The sequence below is a fragment of the Archocentrus centrarchus genome, unplaced genomic scaffold (genome assembly GCF_007364275.1).
Source record: "Archocentrus centrarchus isolate MPI-CPG fArcCen1 unplaced genomic scaffold, fArcCen1 scaffold_55_ctg1, whole genome shotgun sequence".
Classification (NCBI taxonomy): domain Eukaryota; kingdom Metazoa; phylum Chordata; class Actinopteri; order Cichliformes; family Cichlidae; genus Archocentrus; species Archocentrus centrarchus.
Genome location: NW_022060277.1, coordinates 787,254 through 806,783, shown reverse-complemented (window position 1 = coordinate 806,783; position 19,530 = coordinate 787,254). Strand labels below are relative to the sequence as shown.

The following is a 19,530-nucleotide window of genomic DNA, read 5'->3' as shown; positions in this document are numbered from 1 at the left end:
CTTCTGCCAGGGGTTCCCAGCGCACCCTTACAATACGTTTAGGTGTGCCAGGTCTGTCCAGCATCTTCCCCCGCCACGTGATCCAACTCACCACCAGGTGGTGATCAGTTGACAGCTCAGCTCCTCTCTTCACCCGAGTGTCCAGAACATACGGCCGCAGATCTGATGATACGATTACAAAATCGATCATCGACCTGCGACCTAGGGTGTCCTGGTGCCATGTGCACTTATGGACATCCTTGTGTTCGAACACGGTGTTTGTTATGGACAAACTGTGGTTTGCACAGAAGTCCAATAACAAAACACCATTCGGGTTCAGATCGGGCAGGCCGTTCCTCCCAATCACGCCCCTCCAGGTCTCACTGTCATTGCCCACGTGAGCGTTGAAGTCTCCCAGCAAGACTATGGAGTCACCAGATGGAGCACTCTCCAGCACCCCGCCCAGCAACTCCAAAAAGGGTGGGTACCCTGAACTGTCATTCGGCGCATAAGCGCAAACAACAGTCAGGACCCGTTCCCCAGCCCGAAGGCGCAGGGAAACTACCCTCTCGTCCACTGGTGAAAACTCCGACGTACAGGCAGCAAGCCGGGGGGATACAAGAATACCCACCCCAGCTCGCCGCCTCTCACCGAGGGCAACTCCAGACTGGAACAGAGTCCAGCCCTTCTCCAGGAGACTGGTTCCAGAGCCCAGGCCATGCGTTGAGGTGAGCCCAACTATATCTAGCTGGTATCTCTCAACCTCACGCACTAGCTCAGGCTCCTTCCCCACCAGAGAGGTGACATTCCATGTCCCAATAGCCAGTTTCGATAGCCGGGGATCAGTCCGCCAGGGCCTCCGCCCTCGGCCACCGCCCGACACACACTGCACCCGACCCCTACGACACCTCCTGCGGGTGGTGGGCCTGCAGGAGGGCGGGCCCATGTAACCTCTTCGGGCTGCGCCCGGCCAAGCACCACGGGCTAATGCCTGGCCACCAGACGCTCTCCCTCGAGCTCCCTCCCCAGGCCTGGCTCCAGGGTGGGGCCCCGGTAACCCTATCCCGGGCAGGGTAAACTGTTCCCTTGTTTTTTCACTCATAAGGGTCTTCTGAACCGCTCTTTGTCTGGACCCTCACCCAGGACCAGTTTGCCATGGGAGATCCTACCAGGGGGACACGCCCCCAGACAACATAGCTCCTGGGATCACTGGGCCACACAAACCCCTCCACCACGATAAGGTGGCGATTCACATCGCCACCTTATCGTTTAACAATCCACATTTAATTGTTTTATTTTTTGGTGCAGTTGATGAAGCTGTATTATTTATTGTTTTTGAATTTTTATGCTTAAATAGCTTTTTGCTGATTTTAGCTTTGTTTTTCGGTGGTCTTGATTTACACTTACAGATGATAAATGCTCGAGCTGCTCGATTAAAAAAAAGTCTGGTGAACACTGAGATCACAGGTACTGTAATCAATACAATTACTCATGCACACAGCAAACGTCATCAAGTAATCACCGAAAACTGAAAAATGAACTTCACTGAACTTCAGATTTCAACAACAAAACCTACAGAAAAGCCAAGGCAGGTCTTCCTTCAACAGCCTGAAGCTACTAACATCTGGCTGTACCCAAACCTTCAGCAGTGCAACAGTAAGAAGGCATTAGGTCATATTCCACAGTATCTCTGCAATGCTGGCTCCTCAATCAGCATATATGCCAAAGAGCATATTTGCCAGATTTACAAATTATCAGTCTCAAAAAGTGCAGACAGGAGTGGACACTTCTAACAATGCACTCATTTATAAACAGTGATAATGACACGTACAGTCTACCAGGAACAGAGCAATTTAGCAGGAAATTAATGTGCAGAACTGATGAGAGAATAATATAACACAGGCACAGCCTGTTATGTGTAATGTGACAAACATATACATGTAATACTGAGTAAGCAAATATTATATGCATGTATTTCTCTCTGGAACAGTATGGCAGTACAGGTAGATATACTGCAGGTAGAAAATATTAGTTTTTATTATGTGACCATTCCGTGCAGGCGTTACAAGGTGAAGTTACTTTAGTCACTGTTAAACTAAAGTGTTACGCAATCACATTCTGTGAGAAAACACTATTGCTGTGTCACCTTGTTTTAATAGAGTGACACTTCAAATCAGGTAGTGTCGTCAGTGATGGTAGCTCACTGGAAAATGCCCTTCATTTCCTTACACTTATAAATGCTGCTGCCTGCAAGCATTGATAAAACGTTCAGTATTTTTTAATCTATATAGTCAGATATATCACTATCACAAATATCGCCCACACCTATTAGTCACATTATAAACCTGAAAAAAGAGCTGCTCTGTAGGATGTGCAGAAGAACACAGAACATTGTTTCCTGCCAGATGCTGACTGATCCAGACTTAATGAAAGTACTGTTGCTGCGTCCCATGTGTATGTGCCCACATCAATCTTATTTTTTCTGTATGCTATGTGACACTGTAGGTATTTATTATTGTTGACGTACAGACAGAGTCTGATACACAGCCATATGTATGCAATGCACAGAACCTCAGGGAGTCCATGTCTTTGTAAAACTGTAAGGATATCCCAGTCAGGACTGATCAGGATCCAATCCTAGCCAAAGCTCTAGACACCTCACCTCCCCCCTGGGTATCTGACGATTGTGTGCTAACAGCTGTGGTGTTGCTAACTGTGGTAACAGTGAACCAGTGAAATTCTCAGCCTGGTGCAGCACTGGGTGATCTACCGCTGCACAATCTAACAAACAGCTGAGGAACAAAGTCTCTGACATCTATCAGTCTGAAAGGGTTACAGAGCCATTTCTAAGGCTTTGTGGACAGCGATCCACGGTGAGAGCCGCCATCCACACATGGAGGAAACAGTGGGAACCTTCCCATTCAAACCATTCTGCAAAGAAGAGTGGGCCAGGATTCGTCCACAGTGATGTGAAAGTTATCACACATGCTTGATTGCAGTTCTTGCTGCCAGTCAGTGGCGCAAAAAGGGGGTATGCACTATATGCAATGCATAGGGGCGCCGCACAACAGGGGGGCGCCAAAACGATGTGGGAAAATATTTCTGTAGTTGCATTTTCTGTATTTAACAGGTGTGCATATGACATGATCAATAACAGAGGCGCGGCGCTGATTAGGCGCCCCTGCGCTCCTTCACCTCCCCTCCTCCTGTCCCCAAGACAGTCGTAAGTGATGTCATAGAAGTCTTGTATTTTATAAGTCCATGAATAAGTGATCTGCACACATGTTCAGCTAGCGCTGGTCTGAGACGCCCTTTAGTCGGGCTGAGGATTTCACCGCTTCACTTTCGGAGCTCTGCTGTCACTGCATTTAGCAAACAGGAGCCCGCCACGCGGACTCCGCACCGGCTAGATCGCTGCTTTGATCGCTGCTTGCGCCTTTATTATTTCACTGCAATTTACAATCTACCACAGCAGGGAAAGTTCACAATGTGCACGTTTGATGTCCCTAAGGTCATGCGCGCACTTGATGTCGCGGCTACAGAAATCGAAATGACAACCAGCATGAATGAGAAGTAAGAAGAAAAACGAAGATCAAATGAAAATTTCAGGCATGATCGCTGACAAGTTTTTTCCACGCCTCCATTGTCTGTGTGGTTTTACTCACTGTGCAGAGAATGGCAGCTGTTATTTTTTTCCTTACATCAGCTGTAGCCACCAGCAGTCCCGTCGCCAGATCTCACTCTTAAGGGGGGGCTTATGAAATCCAACAGGGGGGGCACCACTATTATTAGCTTGATTAGTGATCTGGCTTGGGTGGGCGGGCCAGGGCGGGCCCAAGCGTATCAGTGGGCGGGCACGGCCCCCTAGGGCCCGCCCATAGCGACGGGTCTGGCCACCAGAACGATCACTATAACCACAATCTGGTGGTAATCACACTATTGTGGTTTGGTTTGGTTTGTGCGATTGTTTGGTGCCGTTTCCTTCCCTTTCTATGAACTGACAGATTTCCTGAGGCAGCTCATCGCACCTGTGTCACTGTAAAAAGTGCTGACTGATGTTTTATCCGCTGATCAATCGGCAATACGCAAAACTGGTGCACAGTTCTTGGCCTGCCGGCAGCTGTTGCAATGAGTGGGATTTGTAGTATAAGTGGTGGGAGCACATTTACCCACTGGCTATTAATAATAGCTGTATGAAATCATCTTGAGGGCCGTATAAAATTAGATCGTGGGCCGGAAGTAGCCCGCAGGCCTTGAGTCTGACACATGTGACATAGAGAAAAACTGCAGTACGGAAGGTAAAATGTGCAGATGAAATTTCTGGCTAGGGTTGGGGGGGGGGGGCTAAAAATGTGTCCGCATACACCTCAGAAATTATATAGCTGCGCCCCCGCTGCCAGTCATTCGGTTTAGGGAGAAGTGACTTTTTAACATCGGGCCATGTGGTCTGAATTTCCCTTAATAACAGAAATCATTTAAAAGCAGCACTTTCTAATTACTCTGGTTATCTTTATTTCATTTTAAAACCTGTTTGACGATCAGAAACATGTAAGTGTGAAAAAAAAAAAAAAACAGAAATCAGGAGAAAGGAAGGGGGGCACATACTTTTTAACAGCACTGTGAAATGGGCTCAACATTAGCAGATGCAAGACTCGTGGGGTGATCATGAATAACCAAGAGAGGAACCTGGAGATTAACCCCAAATGAACACCTGTGAGTTTCACAAGCCAAATGTCAGCAGAGGGTCTGGTTCACGGCTCCTTTCACCCTCTGGGCCCTGAGTGTGTGTCGATGGCTTGTACTGTGACCCTGTTAGTGTGCTGACATTCACAGTGAGCACAGCAGTGCAAGCGAACAGACCAGGCCAAACGTAAAAGGTGCCATTCAGTCGGAGAAAGGAAAATTCACCCTAAAGACATGACGCACATAACACGATGTCATCTGTACATTTATCAGACGCTAACGGAGGCCGGTTTGAGCTGAACGCACACGGTGCTGCACAGTGGCTGCTCTGTGTTGTGCTGACGTGTGTGACAGGTAGGTGTCCATCACTGACTGCATGACAGCAGCGCGCGCACGCGCTCGTCTGTGATGCTGTGCCGCAGGGTACCGTTAGGTAATAACGCTGCGCTCCTTACCCTCCCTCCCGCTCCGAACTGGCTCGCGCTCCACCGGGCCCGGTTGTCTGTCGCCGACTGTCCGTTACCGGGCAGCGATCCTGAGTCCGAATCTTCCCCCTCCTCCAGCTCCTCTTCCCCCTCCTCTCTCTCATCCGCCTCCGTCTCCTCTGTTTTCAGACGTTTCGCCGCCCTTCCGTACTCCCCTTCCTCACGCTGGCCGGCTCCTTCTGCAGTAGACATGCTCGCAGCAGCGGTGGACCTGTGGGAGAGCGGGACAGTGCCTGAAGCGGGTCACTCTGACACGTCCATGCCGGAAATGATCCTGCGGCGTCTCCTCCTGTCTCTGTGTACCTGCTTCTTCTCACTGCTGCACTCACGGATCCGTCTGTCTTTCTGTCTCTCTCCAGCGCCAGTGATTTCTATGTGTATGTCCCGCCCAGTGTCCCCTCTTATTGGTCAATGTGGTCCTGCGCCTTACAGATACGGCGTGTTATTGGTCGGAATCAGAGATAGGCTACCTCTCCAGGCTCTGCAGAGGACTGCACAGAGAAGGAGCAGAGAGGAATGGTGGGCAGCACACAATGCAGAGGGAAGCAGGCTGAAAATCACAGGACGCTGGAAAAAGGACACAGAGAGAGTGTCAGAATGAGTTTGTTTGCTGCTTCATTAAAGCAATAACCATATTTAACATCTATCGTGCCTAGATTAATTTCTCCATAAAAACCAATATGCCTTGATAAATGCACAAACGTCCTTTCTGCGCTGTCATCTTTACAGTCACATACATCAGCCACTCATTTCATTTAAATGTGGCATTAAAAACAAGCAAACCCCGTCCCAGTGAAAAACGGTTGGATTTGGACATTTACATTACAACACATTACATTTCCACAGGGTTAACCCGAGCACTAACCTGTCCTCAGTCTCTAGTATGGGTCAGCAATGTCAGGTTCTTCCAGAAATTCCCCAAATCCAGCTAATAGCACTGCTGTTAGAAGTGACTTCCCAGCTCAATCTTTTAAACTTCACACATGAAGTGTGTAACTACATGTTAAGAGTCACTTCCTCTAAACAAAAGAAGATGTTTTCACTTCCCATTTGGGGTCCTTTTGGCACATAGTTCTGGTTTTATGTGTTCCAGTTTTAATAATAACAATAACATGTATATTTATTATTAGTAGTAATAGTAATAGAAATATTTTATCACATTTTCAGGAGTATTTGTCAGAGCAAAAATTTAAGAAGTTCAGACATTATGACTTCCATGGTATGGAGTGAGGACAGGTCCTATGGTTTATGATATTTCCACACGTTTTGACGCTTGTCTTTTGTCCTGGCTCTCTCCCCTCAGACCCCCCCAGCAGATGACCCCCCTCCCTGAGCCTGGTTCTGCTGGAGGTTTCTTCCTGTTTAAAGGGAGTTTTTCCTTCCCACTGTCACCAAGTGCTGCCCACAGGAGGTCATTATGACTGTTGGGTTTTCTCTGTAATTATTGTAGGGTCTTTATCTTACAATATAAAGCGCCTTGAGGCAGCTGTTTGTTGTGATTTGGTGCTATATAAATAAAATTGAATTGAATTAGTATTAATCACCAATATTATCATTATTATACTGTAATCAATCTGGTAATTTTTTTGTCAGAAGATCTTGAACATAACAGAAAAAAATAGATATGAAAACAGAAACTCTTACAGAGATTTTATCAGATCATGATCATCACAGCACTGAGTCATCAGTGTAGTCAACAGCTAATTTCCTGTTGCTTCATGGGAATGTACAACCATTAGCAACAACTGCATGATGTTAATGTTTTGGTGGCCAATAATAACCTGCATGCACAGAGTTTTAAAAAACTCACTTAAAATCTGGTGATAATGTAACCTAATGTGGATTTAAAAGGTATTTTCTGGCATCACGTAGGCAGTAAAACCTTTTACAGCAGGAGTTTCATGGAAGTTATTAACCTTAATAAACACTATATCTGCCTCTCTGACACTGAGACAGACAAAAAAGAAGAAAAGAGACCATCAGTGATTTTATTAACACCAGCCTTGAGAATGAGAAAAATGCCATTCTCAGCAGATGTAGAAACTGAAGAAAACAAGATCAATAAAATGAACGCTGCTAATGAGATGTGAAGATGACGCCCAGTGTTCAGGCTGTGCTGCAGCTTTGATGACGATGAGCCGACAGCGGCAGAACGATCTGAACCGGAAATTTACCAAAGATACTTTTGGCCAAAGATTGTTCCTGCTTTCTCTGAAATCAGTTTTATCTTCTGATTCTGCAGCGCGTTTTTATGTTGAACTCTTTCTGCAAATGTGTTATTCTAGTTTAGTTTAGTTGTGTTGAACTGTGTGCTCATAATCATGCTCTGAGTGCAGGAACTGCAGCCGATTCTGAGAATTCTTCAATCTGATGTCGGTAAAGCAGAGGAAGAGATCAATGAGATGTCTCAGGAGGCCTGTTCATAAACACTGACTGCAAAATACCTTTTAATGTATAGTCTCACCTCGCATTTCATTTTTGTGTGATGTACATAGTCAATGAAAGAGAAGTAGGAAGAAGCATTAGTCATTTTCCTCAGCAGTCATTACTTACACACTATCATAGTAAGTAAAGACGAGAATACCTTTTACTAATACCATTCTCTACTGCAGGCTCCATTCTATTCAAGTGTGCAGGTAAGCCAAGAATGACGGTCTACACCAAATATGTGTCCAAATGTCTCTGCTGTAAATGACCTGGGGTATATGGTATCAATCAAGCACAAGACAGTGGAGAAAGCAAATTAATTTCTTAAAATGGAAGTTTTTTTCCTTCTTTTATGTGATCTTTCTTTTACGGCCAAACCACTGTCTATGAATTTCTTATTTCTCAAAGACTCATCAGATCCCAGATTTTCAAAGCCCTAAAGGGTTTCTCGTTACACCAAGGTTTGATAAATCTAACCTTGTCTAATGCTGGTTGGTCAGTTGATTCAAAACGTTTGTCCATACTAAAATATCTTGTATTTATGCGAATCAACAAGTACATTTTGCCTCCAAAAATGAGTATGTAAGCATACAAGTATTATTAACAAATGCTCCATGGCAGCCGGGATAGACTCCAGGCCCCCCCAACCCTGAACTGGATAAGTGGAAGAAAATAGATGGATGGATGGATGGATGGATGGATGGATGGATGGATGGATGGATGGATGGGCAGATGGATGGATGGGCGGATGGATGGATGGGCGGATGGATGGATGGATGGATGGATGGATGGATGGATGGATGGATGGGCGGATGGATGGATGGATGGATGGATGGATGGGCGGATGGATGGATGGATGGATGAATGGATGGATGGGCGGATGGATGGATGGGCGGATGGATGGATGGATGGATGGATGGATGGATGGATGGATGGGCGGATGGATGGATGGGCGGATGGATGGATGGATGGATGGGCGGATGGATGGATGGATGGATGGATGGATGGATGGATGGATGGATGGATGGGTGGATGACACAGTGCCTCCAAAGCAGTAGAGTGAAACTGTTGAATAAAGACATGCATAAAGACTAAAAACTATCTGGCAGATGTAACTGGTTATGTTGTTACAAAGGTTTTCCTCTTCAGTGATTTTTTTGCAAAAATGAGTTAGTGCTTGTTTTGTTATAGTTTATGACTGAAGCCAGGAGGCAAAGACCAACTGTGCTGGCAGTAATTCTTCCTAGCCAGCAGGTGGTGGTGTTTTCATGTTAAGTTGTTATTGAACAGTAGAGTGAGTTCGGAAACACATTTAATGGCCGATACAGGCAGTTTATCAGTCTTCATGTAATCCTTCTTCATCCTGTCTTGTTGTTCAGAGAAGGCACTGCTTGTAAGTTTTTTGTGTTATTTTATTACATCTGAGACAACATTGAGCTGTATTTGTGGGCATTTATGTTGGAAAAGGTTGATGTTTGTAAGGCTGATTGTGACATGTTATTTACACAGTATTAAGTATTTGTACCCTTACTATTTGTATTCTAAATCATGTTTTTCATCTTTATTTGTAGTTTCACTCTTTTGGCATTGAAAGCAACGTCCATTAAAGTGACATACGCCTGTCAATCGTCTGAGAGTTTATCTATCTGCACAACTGTTACCTGGAAACACAGTGGGGGCAGAACAGTGAAAAAGCACAGATCTACACAACAAGCAGTGAATGTTTACGTCGAAGATCTACTATATAAACTAAAGATGTCTCAAAAAGCTGGAAAGGCTCCGTCAACTCGCTCTAGCAAGACACACCTGTCAAATTCAAGTAAGTCGTCTGCAAGCATGGCTGCTGTAAATGCAAGGGCGAAAGCTGAAGCAGCTCGCACTAGAGCTGAATTTGCTAAAAAGGAAATCGCAATGAAAGTTAAGAAAGCAGAACTGGAAGCCACATTACTGGTTCTGCAACACCAGTGTGATGCAGAGGCAGCTCATGCTGAGGCAAACGTTTATGAGGCAGCTGCTAATGAAGAAGAACATATGTCTCGACCAGAACAGCAAAATGATGATTCTTTAGAACGCACTGGCAATTACGTCAAAGAACAACTTGTCTTAAAAGGTAGTCTAACTCCATTTGATATTCTAGAGTACAATGAAGTACCTGCAGCCACGACATTTTGTCAACCCAAACAAGAACCTGACCTTTCCATAGACACTCTGAAAGACTATGTTCTTCCATCAAACATTTCAACCAACCATGAAGCTGTTCCTCAACTATCCCAGCGTAATCCTGTACTTAAAACGTCACCAAGCTTCAAACATGATGCCCAATCAAAGGACCAAGTTAACATGTCTGATCTAACAAGGTTCCTGGCTAGAAGTGAGCTACTCACTGGAGGACTAAGGAAGTTTAGTGACAAACCAGGAGACTACTGGTCTTGGAAATCCTCCTTTGAGAATGCAATCCGTAACTTACATTTGTTTGCCAGTGAAGAACTGGACTTATTGGTCAAATGGCTAGGCCCAGAGTCCGTGAAGCACGCAGAGCGTCTAAGAGCAGTGCATGTCAATAATCCTGAACAAGGGTTGCTTAAAGTTTGGGATAGACTACAAGAATGTTATGGTTCTCCTGAAGCCTTAGAAAGGGCACTGTTGGATCGGATGCTACAGTTCCCCAAGATCTCAAACAAAGATCCACATCTCCTGAGAGAACTTGCAGACCTTCTACTGGAGATCGACTCAGCAAAGAGTGAAGGTTACATACCAGGTCTACTCTACCTCGACACAGCAAGGGGAATCCACCCTGTGGTCGATAAGTTGCCTTTTGGAATACAAGAAAAGTGGATGAACCATGGGACTAAATACAAAGAAAAACATTCTGTGTCATTTCCACCATTTTCTGTATTTGCCAACTTTGTTTCTAGTGAAGCAAAAATGCGCAATGATCCCAGTTTTAGACATTCAGTCGAGCAACCACCAGCACCTGTCAAGATGTGTAAATATCAGGAAAGGCACAGCAGGAAAGAACCCATCTCAGTAAGTCGGACAGAAGTTGTAAACTCTCAACTAAAACCTTTAGCTGAGACAAAGATTGTGGATGTGGATAAAGAATGTCCCATCCACAGAAAACCCCATGCTCTGAAAAGATGTAGAGCATTCAGAGAAATGCCTTTTGAGGAACGAAAGATCTACCTTAAAAGGAACTCAATATGCTTCAGATGTTGCGCCTCTACCAATCACCAGGCAAAGAATTGTAGTACAGAGATAAGCTGTGCAGAATGCGGCATCAACAGTCATGTTTCAGCCCTTCATCCTGGTCCAGCAGTTTGGGCAACAACAACATCACCAGCTGTAAGGCAGCCAGTGGACGTTCACGGCGGGGAGCAAGATCAAGCATCACCTACCGCTACCTCTACCTGTACCCAGGTGTGTGGAAGTGAAATCGAAAGTCATTCTTGTGCCAAAATCTGTCCAGTCTTCATCTATCCAAAGGGGTCTCCTGAGAAGAAGCTGAAAACATATGCAATCTTGGATGACCAAAGTAACAGGTCCCTTGCTAGATCTTCAGTCTTCGATGCCTTCAGTATTACAAGGAGATCTTATCCTTACATGCTGAAGACTTGTGCAGGAACAGAAGAAGTAATGGGGAGAAGAGCTCACAGCTTCATTGTGGAATCAGTGGATTGCCAGTCGCATCTGTTGCTAGAGACGCTCATCGAGTGTGATATGCTTCCAGACAATCGGAATGAAATTCCAACGCCTGAAGCTGCTCAACACCACTCCCACCTCCGGGACATAGCTGCAGAAATTCCCAAGCTGGATCCAGACGCTAACATCTCGCTTCTCATAGGGAGAGATGTTGTCCAAGCACATAAGGTTATTGACCAACGTAATGGACCTCTAAACGCCCCATTCGCTCAGAAGCTGGCTCTCGGATGGGTCATAGTTGGAGATGTTTGCCTCGGCGGGGCACACAAACCCGACTATGCAAGTGTCTTCAAAACCAATTTTCTGGATAATGGTCGGCCCAGTCACTTTCTACCGTGTAAGAATGCTATTCAGGTGGCAGAAGGCTTTGACTCCCCAGTTCCTCAAAAGGTCAGTTTCCGCACATCTGCAAAGACAAAATGGTCAGACGTCACAGACATTGGAGAAACAATCTTTCAACAAACAAGCTCAGATGAGAGACCTGGCTTCTCACAAGAAGAAAGGGCCTTTCTTCAGATAATGAACGAGGCATTCTTTCAAGATAGTTCAAATAGTTGGGTCGCTCCACTACCCTTTCGTTCCCCTAGGCCATGCCTTCCCAACAACAGGCAGCAAGCTATACAGCGCCTTACTTCTGTTCGCCATATTCTGAATAAACGTCCTAAAATGAAAGAACACTTCCTACAATTTATGCAAACCATACTTGATAACGGCCACGCAGAATTGGCTCCCCCTCTCAAAGAACAGGAGGAGTGCTGGTATCTCCCTTTCTTTGGAGTTTATCATCCTCGCAAGTTAGACCAGATTCGGATTGTGTTTGACTCCAGTGCACGTCATGATGGATTGTCACTCAATGACGTTCTTCTTACAGGCCCTAATCTTAACAACAGTCTCCTAGGTATTCTAATGCGTCTCAGAGAAGAACAAGTGGCAGTGACCGCTGATATTAAGCAGATGTTCCATTGCTTTGTGGTCAGAGAGGACCATCGGAACTTCTTACGATTTCTTTGGCATAAAAACAATGACATGGAACAACCAATTGTGGAGTATCGCATGACTGTTCATGTTTTTGGCAACAGTCCATCGCCTGCAGTTGCAACCTATGGGCTTCATTGTGCATCAGAAGACCAGGAGAAACAGGACAACACAACAAGACATCTTGTAGAACGCCACTTCTACGTTGATGATGGCCTTGCCTCCTTTTCATCGTGTGATGAGGCAATCTCCGTTGTCAAGAATGCTCAACAAACACTGGCTGCATCCAATTTAAAGTTGCACAAGATTGCATCTAACGATATTAATGTGATGAAAGCATTCCCCAAGGAGGACCTGGCAAAGGGCCTTAAAGATCTCAACCTTGGAGCAGACCCTCCACCAATGCAAAGCAGCCTCGGAATAAGTTGGGACATCAACACAGACGAGTTCACCTTTCAAGTCTCAAGTGAAGAGAAACCTTACACACGTAGAGGAGTGCTGTCAACTGTAAACAGTTTGTACGATCCGCTTGGATTCGCAGCCCCAGTGAGTATTCAAGGTAGAGTTCTTCTAAGGGAGCTTTCAACTGAAACCATCAACTGGGATGACCCACTTCCAGACAAGAAACTACAGGAATGGAGTGCATGGAGGAACTCTCTAAAACATCTTGAGCAAGTGAGGATCCCTAGACAGTACACCTCCCTTTCCTTTCATAATGCCACAAACAGAGAATTGTGCATATTCTGTGATGCCTCTACTAAGGCAATTGCTGCCGTGGCTTACGTCAAGATTTCAGATGCAGAAGGCAAAAGTGAACTTGGTTTCATGTTTGGCAAAGCAAAACTTGCTCCACAAAAAGAAGTTACCATCCCGAGGTTAGAACTTTGTGCAGCTGTCCTTGCCATTGAGATTGCTGACATGATATCTGAGGAGATTGATGTTCCCTTCCACTCAACAAAGTTCTTTACCGACAGCAAGGTAGTTCTCGGCTACATTCAGAATGAGTCCAGGAGATTCTACGTTTACGTCTGTAACCGGGTGCAAAGAATAAGGAAGTCATCTAATCCAGACCAATGGAACTACATTCCTACAGAGTTCAATCCAGCTGATATAGCTTCAAGATCCATCCCAGCTCAAGCCTTGGAGAACAGCAAGTGGATCACAGGACCAGATTTCCTACTGAGGCAAAACAGGCACACTGAACAAACCGAAACCTCTTTCAACCTAGTCGACCCTGAATCCGACCCAGAGATTCGTCCTACAGTAACCTGTTGTCTAACAGTACTAACAGACTCTTTCCTAGACCCAAGTCATTTCGAGTCATTTTCATCGTGGAAGTCACTGTTGAGGGCCATAGCTAGACTGGTTCACATAGTCAGACTGTACAAGAAGGAGAATCAAACGAGCAAATGTCAAGGTTGGCATATGTGCAAAGACCTGAGCCCAGATGATTTTCTAACAGCAAAGCGTATCATTTTGAGCAGCCTTCAGCGCAAGAGCTACCCTGAATTATTTACATGTATTAGAGATCGGAAGGAGATCCCTAAACATAGTCATCTCAGGAAACTGTCACCCTACATTGATGACTCAGGTTGCCTCAGAGTAGGAGGTCGTCTTGCACAAGCCAATCTCCAAAGCGATGAAGCAAACCCATATATTATTCCTAGTCATCATCATCTGACCACCCTTCTGGTACGTCACTATCATCAGCGTGTACAGCATCAAGGACGTCTATTTACAGAAGGTGCTGTGAGGTCAGCTGGCCTTTGGATCATTGGTGGAAAACGATGCATCAGCTCGGTTATTTACCACTGTGTAATCTGCCGTAAGTTGAGGCGGAATACGGGAGAACAAAAGATGGCAGACCTGCCAATGGATCGTACTGCAGTTGCTCCTCCATTCACTTATGTCGGAGTCGATGTTTTTGGACCTTGGATCGTAACTTCTCGGCGAACACGGGGAGGCTATGCAAACAATAAACGCTGGGCTGTTATCTTCAGTTGTTTGAGTACTAGGGCCATTCATGTCGAGGTAATGGAATCCATGGAGTCCTCAAGCTTCATCAATGCCTTTCGAAGATTCATTTCCATCCGTGGACCGGTGAAGCAATTGAGATCCGACTGTGGAACTAACTTCCTAGGAGCATGCAAGGAACTTGGCATAACTCCAACACATTGCAACAATCAAGAAATTCAGGATTTCTTAAATGAAAATGAGTGTACATGGATTTTTAATCCACCTCATGCCTCACATATGGGAGGAAGTTGGGAGCGCATGATTGGCATCACAAAGCGCATATTAGATTCCATGTTATCAAGTACTCCAACTCAGCATCTCACCCATGAAGTGCTAGTTACCTTTCTAGCTGAGGTAACTGCCATTGTGAACTCTCGACCTTTAACTCCAGTCTCTTCTGATCCTGATTGTCCCTTTATTCTCACACCTGCTACCCTCCTTACCCAAAAGACTGGGGATTCCTCTATACCTCCTGGAGACTATGAGAGTGGAGGTCTTTACAGACGGCAGTGGAGGCAGGTGCAACATCTCTCGAATGTTTTTTGGCATCGTTGGAGGAGTCAATACTTGCCTACCTTGCAACCGCGACGGAAGTGGCAATCAGAGAAACCTAATCTTCAAGTTGGAGATCTTGTGCTTTTAAAGGACTGTCAAGCCAAGAGGAACCAGTGGCCCATGGGTATTGTGGTCAATACCTTTCCTAGCCAAGATGGACATGTTAGGAAGCTTGAAATAAAAATCAGTTCTGGAGATACTTGTAAGACCTTCTTGAGGCCAGTCACTGGAGTTGTTCTCCTTCTGAAAAACGCCTGCGGCAAGGACAGTAGTTAGACATAAAGTGACATGATGTCAGGCGGGGAGTGTGCTGGCAGTAATTCTTCCTAGCCAGCAGGTGGTGGTGTTTTCATGTTAAGTTGTTATTGAACAGTAGAGTGAGTTCGGAAACACATTTAATGGCCGATACAGGCAGTTTATCAGTCTTCATGTAATCCTTCTTCATCCTGTCTTGTTGTTCAGAGAAGGCACTGCTTGTAAGTTTTTTGTGTTATTTTATTACATCTGAGACAACATTGAGCTGTATTTGTGGGCATTTATGTTGGAAAAGGTTGATGTTTGTAAGGCTGATTGTGACATGTTATTTACACAGTATTAAGTATTTGTACCCTTACTATTTGTATTCTAAATCATGTTTTTCATCTTTATTTGTAGTTTCACTCTTTTGGCATTGAAAGCAACGTCCATTAAAGTGACATACGCCTGTCAATCGTCTGAGAGTTTATCTATCTGCACAACTGTTACCTGGAAACACAGTGGGGGCAGAACACCAACAAAATAATATGGCAGAAAAACAACTCAGAAAAAGAAAAAAACCTGTATTGAAATCCAGCACAGGAAATGAAAATGTCAGAAGTAGCAGTGGTGTAAATTCTGAGGGAGTAAAAACTGGTGAACTTCAAGTTAGACACAGGACAGGTCTCCCATAGCAAACGACTGGAGGTTAGGACAGAAAAATCCTTTGAGATGTGAAGAAGAACTAGTATCAGTGGTGATAACAAGAATCGAGGTCTGAATGTATTATGTTTTAATTATACCCTCCACTTCTCCAAGTCTACCGAGGTCCACGTGGCTCCAAGTGGTGTAAATTTTGTCATCAGATGGTGAGCATGTGGGTCTGTGTGGATGTCTGCATGCCTGCCAATTTTTTGTGGCTGCGTGGACTTGTTTGCAGTGACTGTACATTACATTACACCAACTACACATGCACCCCAGGTGGAAGACTTTAAACCAGCTTCAAAGAAGTAAAACAGGAACCGACTGCTTGGTCACGATGTCTCCTGAAGTCTGTGTCTGAGTATAATCAAGGCTTAACTTCGTTTCTCCTCTGGACAAATGACCGCAGAATGTAATTTTATCAAAATAATGGAGTAGAGGCCATGAGCCAGACCACTGTAGGCCATCAGTGAAACAAAGAAAAGGACATGCGTAGCAGCTCCTGGTGTCATGGTCTGAGTTTAACCGAGTCATTTCCGGGCATTTATGGTTATTGTTGGTTTTTACGTTTTTAGTTTGCATGTCATGGTTATTCTTGAACTCTAGTCTTGATTCCTATTTCACTGAGTTTCATTATTATTCTGTTTCTCTGATTATTCCAGCATTGTAAGTTCTGTCTTATAATTATTATCATAGGTTAAGCAGCGTTGGAGTTTGATGTTTCATTCTTTTATGTTTTAATTGATGGTTCCACCAAAGCTTTTCTCAGTGAAACTGGAAGGTCTCAGTCTGGTCAAATCAGAAGGCCTGGAAATGTTACAAAATGAATACTACCTGCTTAACATCCATTAAATGGCAATATAAGGAAATATAATATAATATCAGAAACAGCATGAATGAAACAGAGGAGCTGGGGTGATGGCTCTTTACAACGTGGCCTGGTGAGGCAGACATAGCTGTATGCGGGCTGAAACAACTGAAATAGCACACTGTATTTGCTATTTGCCAATAGGATTCACAGAAGAGCAGCAGCCATCTGCCATACTGCTACCTGAGCTTGACTCTGGGGCCTGCCAGAACAGACACTATGCTCAGCAGTTTTCTGAAGGTGTATCCATGATGATGTTGACTCTGTGCAAGTGTGCCGTGGCTGTTCGGAGGATGCATTGCCTGGGCATGCCTTCACAGCATACAGGATTATGACAGTAGAAAGGCGGCAGGCTTGTGGAAGGCTTTCAGTTACATTTAATAAGGAATGGAAAAAAAATTCTTTATGTGCAAAGTATTTGTGATTTTAATAGTTGGCACCACAAAAAGGCAAAATAGGTAACTAGAATGTGAATATTAATGTTTTTGTACAACTGGCAAACTATTAAAAAAAATGTATCTAAACTACTATCTACTCTGCAACATTTTATGAACAGGTTGTTCACAATTTATGGCAGGCAGAGTGATATTAGTCTTCACGAATAAAGTGGTCCTAAAATTTGAAAGATGTGAGCCTGAACAGTTCTTTGACAGAGCCCTTGAAAAAAAATTGGTTTAAGTGTTTTATGTGACAAGTTAGTCACAAAAATCACATTTATGGCTGTGTTTCATGCATAGGTTAAAAGTCTATTCACAACCCTGTGGTTCGTAATTCCTCTATGACTATGTGCGTGTGAATGTGTGGCTCTGTGTTTTTGGTCTAAACTAACAAACAGAATAATGCAATACAGCAGAGTCATTTCCTGTTCCTCTTTGTAGACACGCTTAATCTTTCTATGTGTCGGGTCTTTCATGCAGCCTGTTTTCACACTTATGCTGTGATTCAGATCAGCTTTCAGGCAGCTCAGCCTGCTGGACAAGACTAAAGCTGAAAGACGAGACTGTTCATACGATCCTTTCACTTAATACTTTTAAAAGGGTGTGATTCACTTGCTCACACACATAGACACACACATTAATAATGGGTGGGAAGTGGGAAGGTTAATGGTGTCAGTAATTTTTGTCAGCTTATATAAATATAGAATGTTACATATGTAATGCTTTCACCTTTAACCCTTATAAGACAGGGATGACAAAGCGCTTCTCTCAGCTTGGACCAGATCAGAAAAAGTAGGTGCTCTCAGGGAGGACAAATGAAACGTGGACAGAAGTTTGAAAAAGGTAACACATAGGAAAAATGTATTAACACTGAAACAAGTTGGAAAAAAACAAGGATTCAGCAACGACTGAATTAAAAAAAAAATACAATATCAATTTATAAACCTTTTAAAAGAAAACTGGGCCCCAAAAAATATATAATAATCAAATAAAAAAAAGTCAAAATTCAGGTCAATATCAATTGTCTCTCTGCGTAAAGTGTTCAGAGGTCTCTCTACCCAGGTACTTTGATTTCCTTTTGGTTTCCTTAGGTTTTGTCTTATCTGGAATTTTGTGATGGGCGTCCCCTTTCCTCAGACGAACAGCACAACAGGCCGCCGGGGTCACACCCTCCACGCGTGCAACCCCGCGTCCCGCCTCTCCACTCGCCGATTCTCCCTCTGGCTTGCCATAAAGACCCTACAATAATACAGAGAAAACACCAACAATCAAAACGACCCCCTATGAGCAGCAGTTGGTGACAGTGGGAAGGAAAAACTCCCTTTAAACAGGAAGAAACCTCCAGCAGAACCAGGCTCAGGGAGGGGGGGTCATCTGCTGAGGGGGGGCTGAGGGGAGAGAGACAGGACAAAAGACACACTGTGGAAGAGAGACAGAGATTAATAATAACTAATGATTAAATACAGAGTGGGTTATAAAGGGAGTAAAAAGAGGTGAATGAAAAGAAACATGGGAACCCCCCAGCAGCCTAGGCCTATAGCAGCATAACTAAGGGAGGGTCCAGGGTCACCTGATCCGACTATAATCATGTACAATTCTAATAATATGTAATTGTAATCAAGTATAATTCTAATCAATGTAATGAATGAGAAATTATAAATTTAAGAAATTATAATCTTAATGTTAAGAGAATGAATAGTGCTGTCTGTGTCTGTGTGAGGTGAAAGGGGGAAGTGCAGCAGGACACTGCTCAGACATGGCGTGTGATAGAAAATACAGATGTTGTAACAGGATGGAAGGTATGGGTGTGTGTGGCTGCAGATGCATGTGCACATGTGTGAGAGTGCGTGTGGAAACGTGTGACTCAGAAAATTGGGCAAAGCTGAGAAACAGAAGGAGGTGGGGATATTGTCCATGGGCAGAAACAGTATAAAAGGAGGCTGTTTAGGACGGTTCAGCGCGCTTCCTTTCAGGTCTAGTAGATGGAGCAGAGGATAACATCTGAAGAAGGATTTTGGAATTCATAGTTATTTCTCTACCCAGTTTTGCTGTGCTGGCTTTAACTGAAGAAGGAACTGAATATTGTACTGAATTATCATTTCCCTGTTTGGATTACTTTGAGCACAGCCAGAAGGCCTGCAGGCCTGGGTGTCGCCCCTCTCCTGTCAACTCATCTCAGTACAGTATTTGGAAGTCACCATTAGCATAGAATAGATTAGTTAGATTAGAATAAATTTCAGGTGATTTGATTATGTGATTTCTATTATTTGATTGTGTCAGGGTCAGCGATAGCCAGGACCTCCATGAGTGACTCACACTGCGGTGCGAGCCACAGCTTTCACCTCACAGTCTCTTGGAAAAAAGGCTGCCGGTCTGAGTCCACTGGGCCCACTGGGTCGCAATCTACTGTCAGGGCCAGGGATACCTGACTGTGTGGAGTGTGGGAGGAGTGAGGACCTCAGAGACAGGC

At 44.4% G+C, this 19,530-nt stretch overlaps 2 protein-coding genes across 2 annotated transcripts in view; one reads left to right on the top strand and one right to left on the bottom strand.

Annotated features, from left to right (window-relative positions):
* LOC115777540 (heterogeneous nuclear ribonucleoprotein L-like) overlaps positions 1-5,339 on the bottom strand; it is a 53,945-nt gene extending 48,606 nt beyond the window's left edge. The window contains 1 exon segment of the mRNA XM_030725471.1: positions 5,118-5,339. Coding sequence (XP_030581331.1) covers positions 5,118-5,339 — 222 coding nt within the window.
* A 5,504-nt stretch (positions 5,340-10,843) lies between these two features.
* LOC115777506 (uncharacterized) lies at positions 10,844-15,588 on the top strand. Its single transcript, XM_030725427.1, has 3 exons — positions 10,844-10,991; positions 11,041-15,295; positions 15,474-15,588. Exons 1-2 carry the CDS (start codon positions 10,844-10,846, stop codon positions 15,093-15,095), a joined length of 4,203 nt encoding a protein of 1,400 aa, XP_030581287.1. The 3' UTR covers positions 15,096-15,295; positions 15,474-15,588.
* The last annotated feature ends 3,942 nt before the right edge of the window (positions 15,589-19,530 follow it).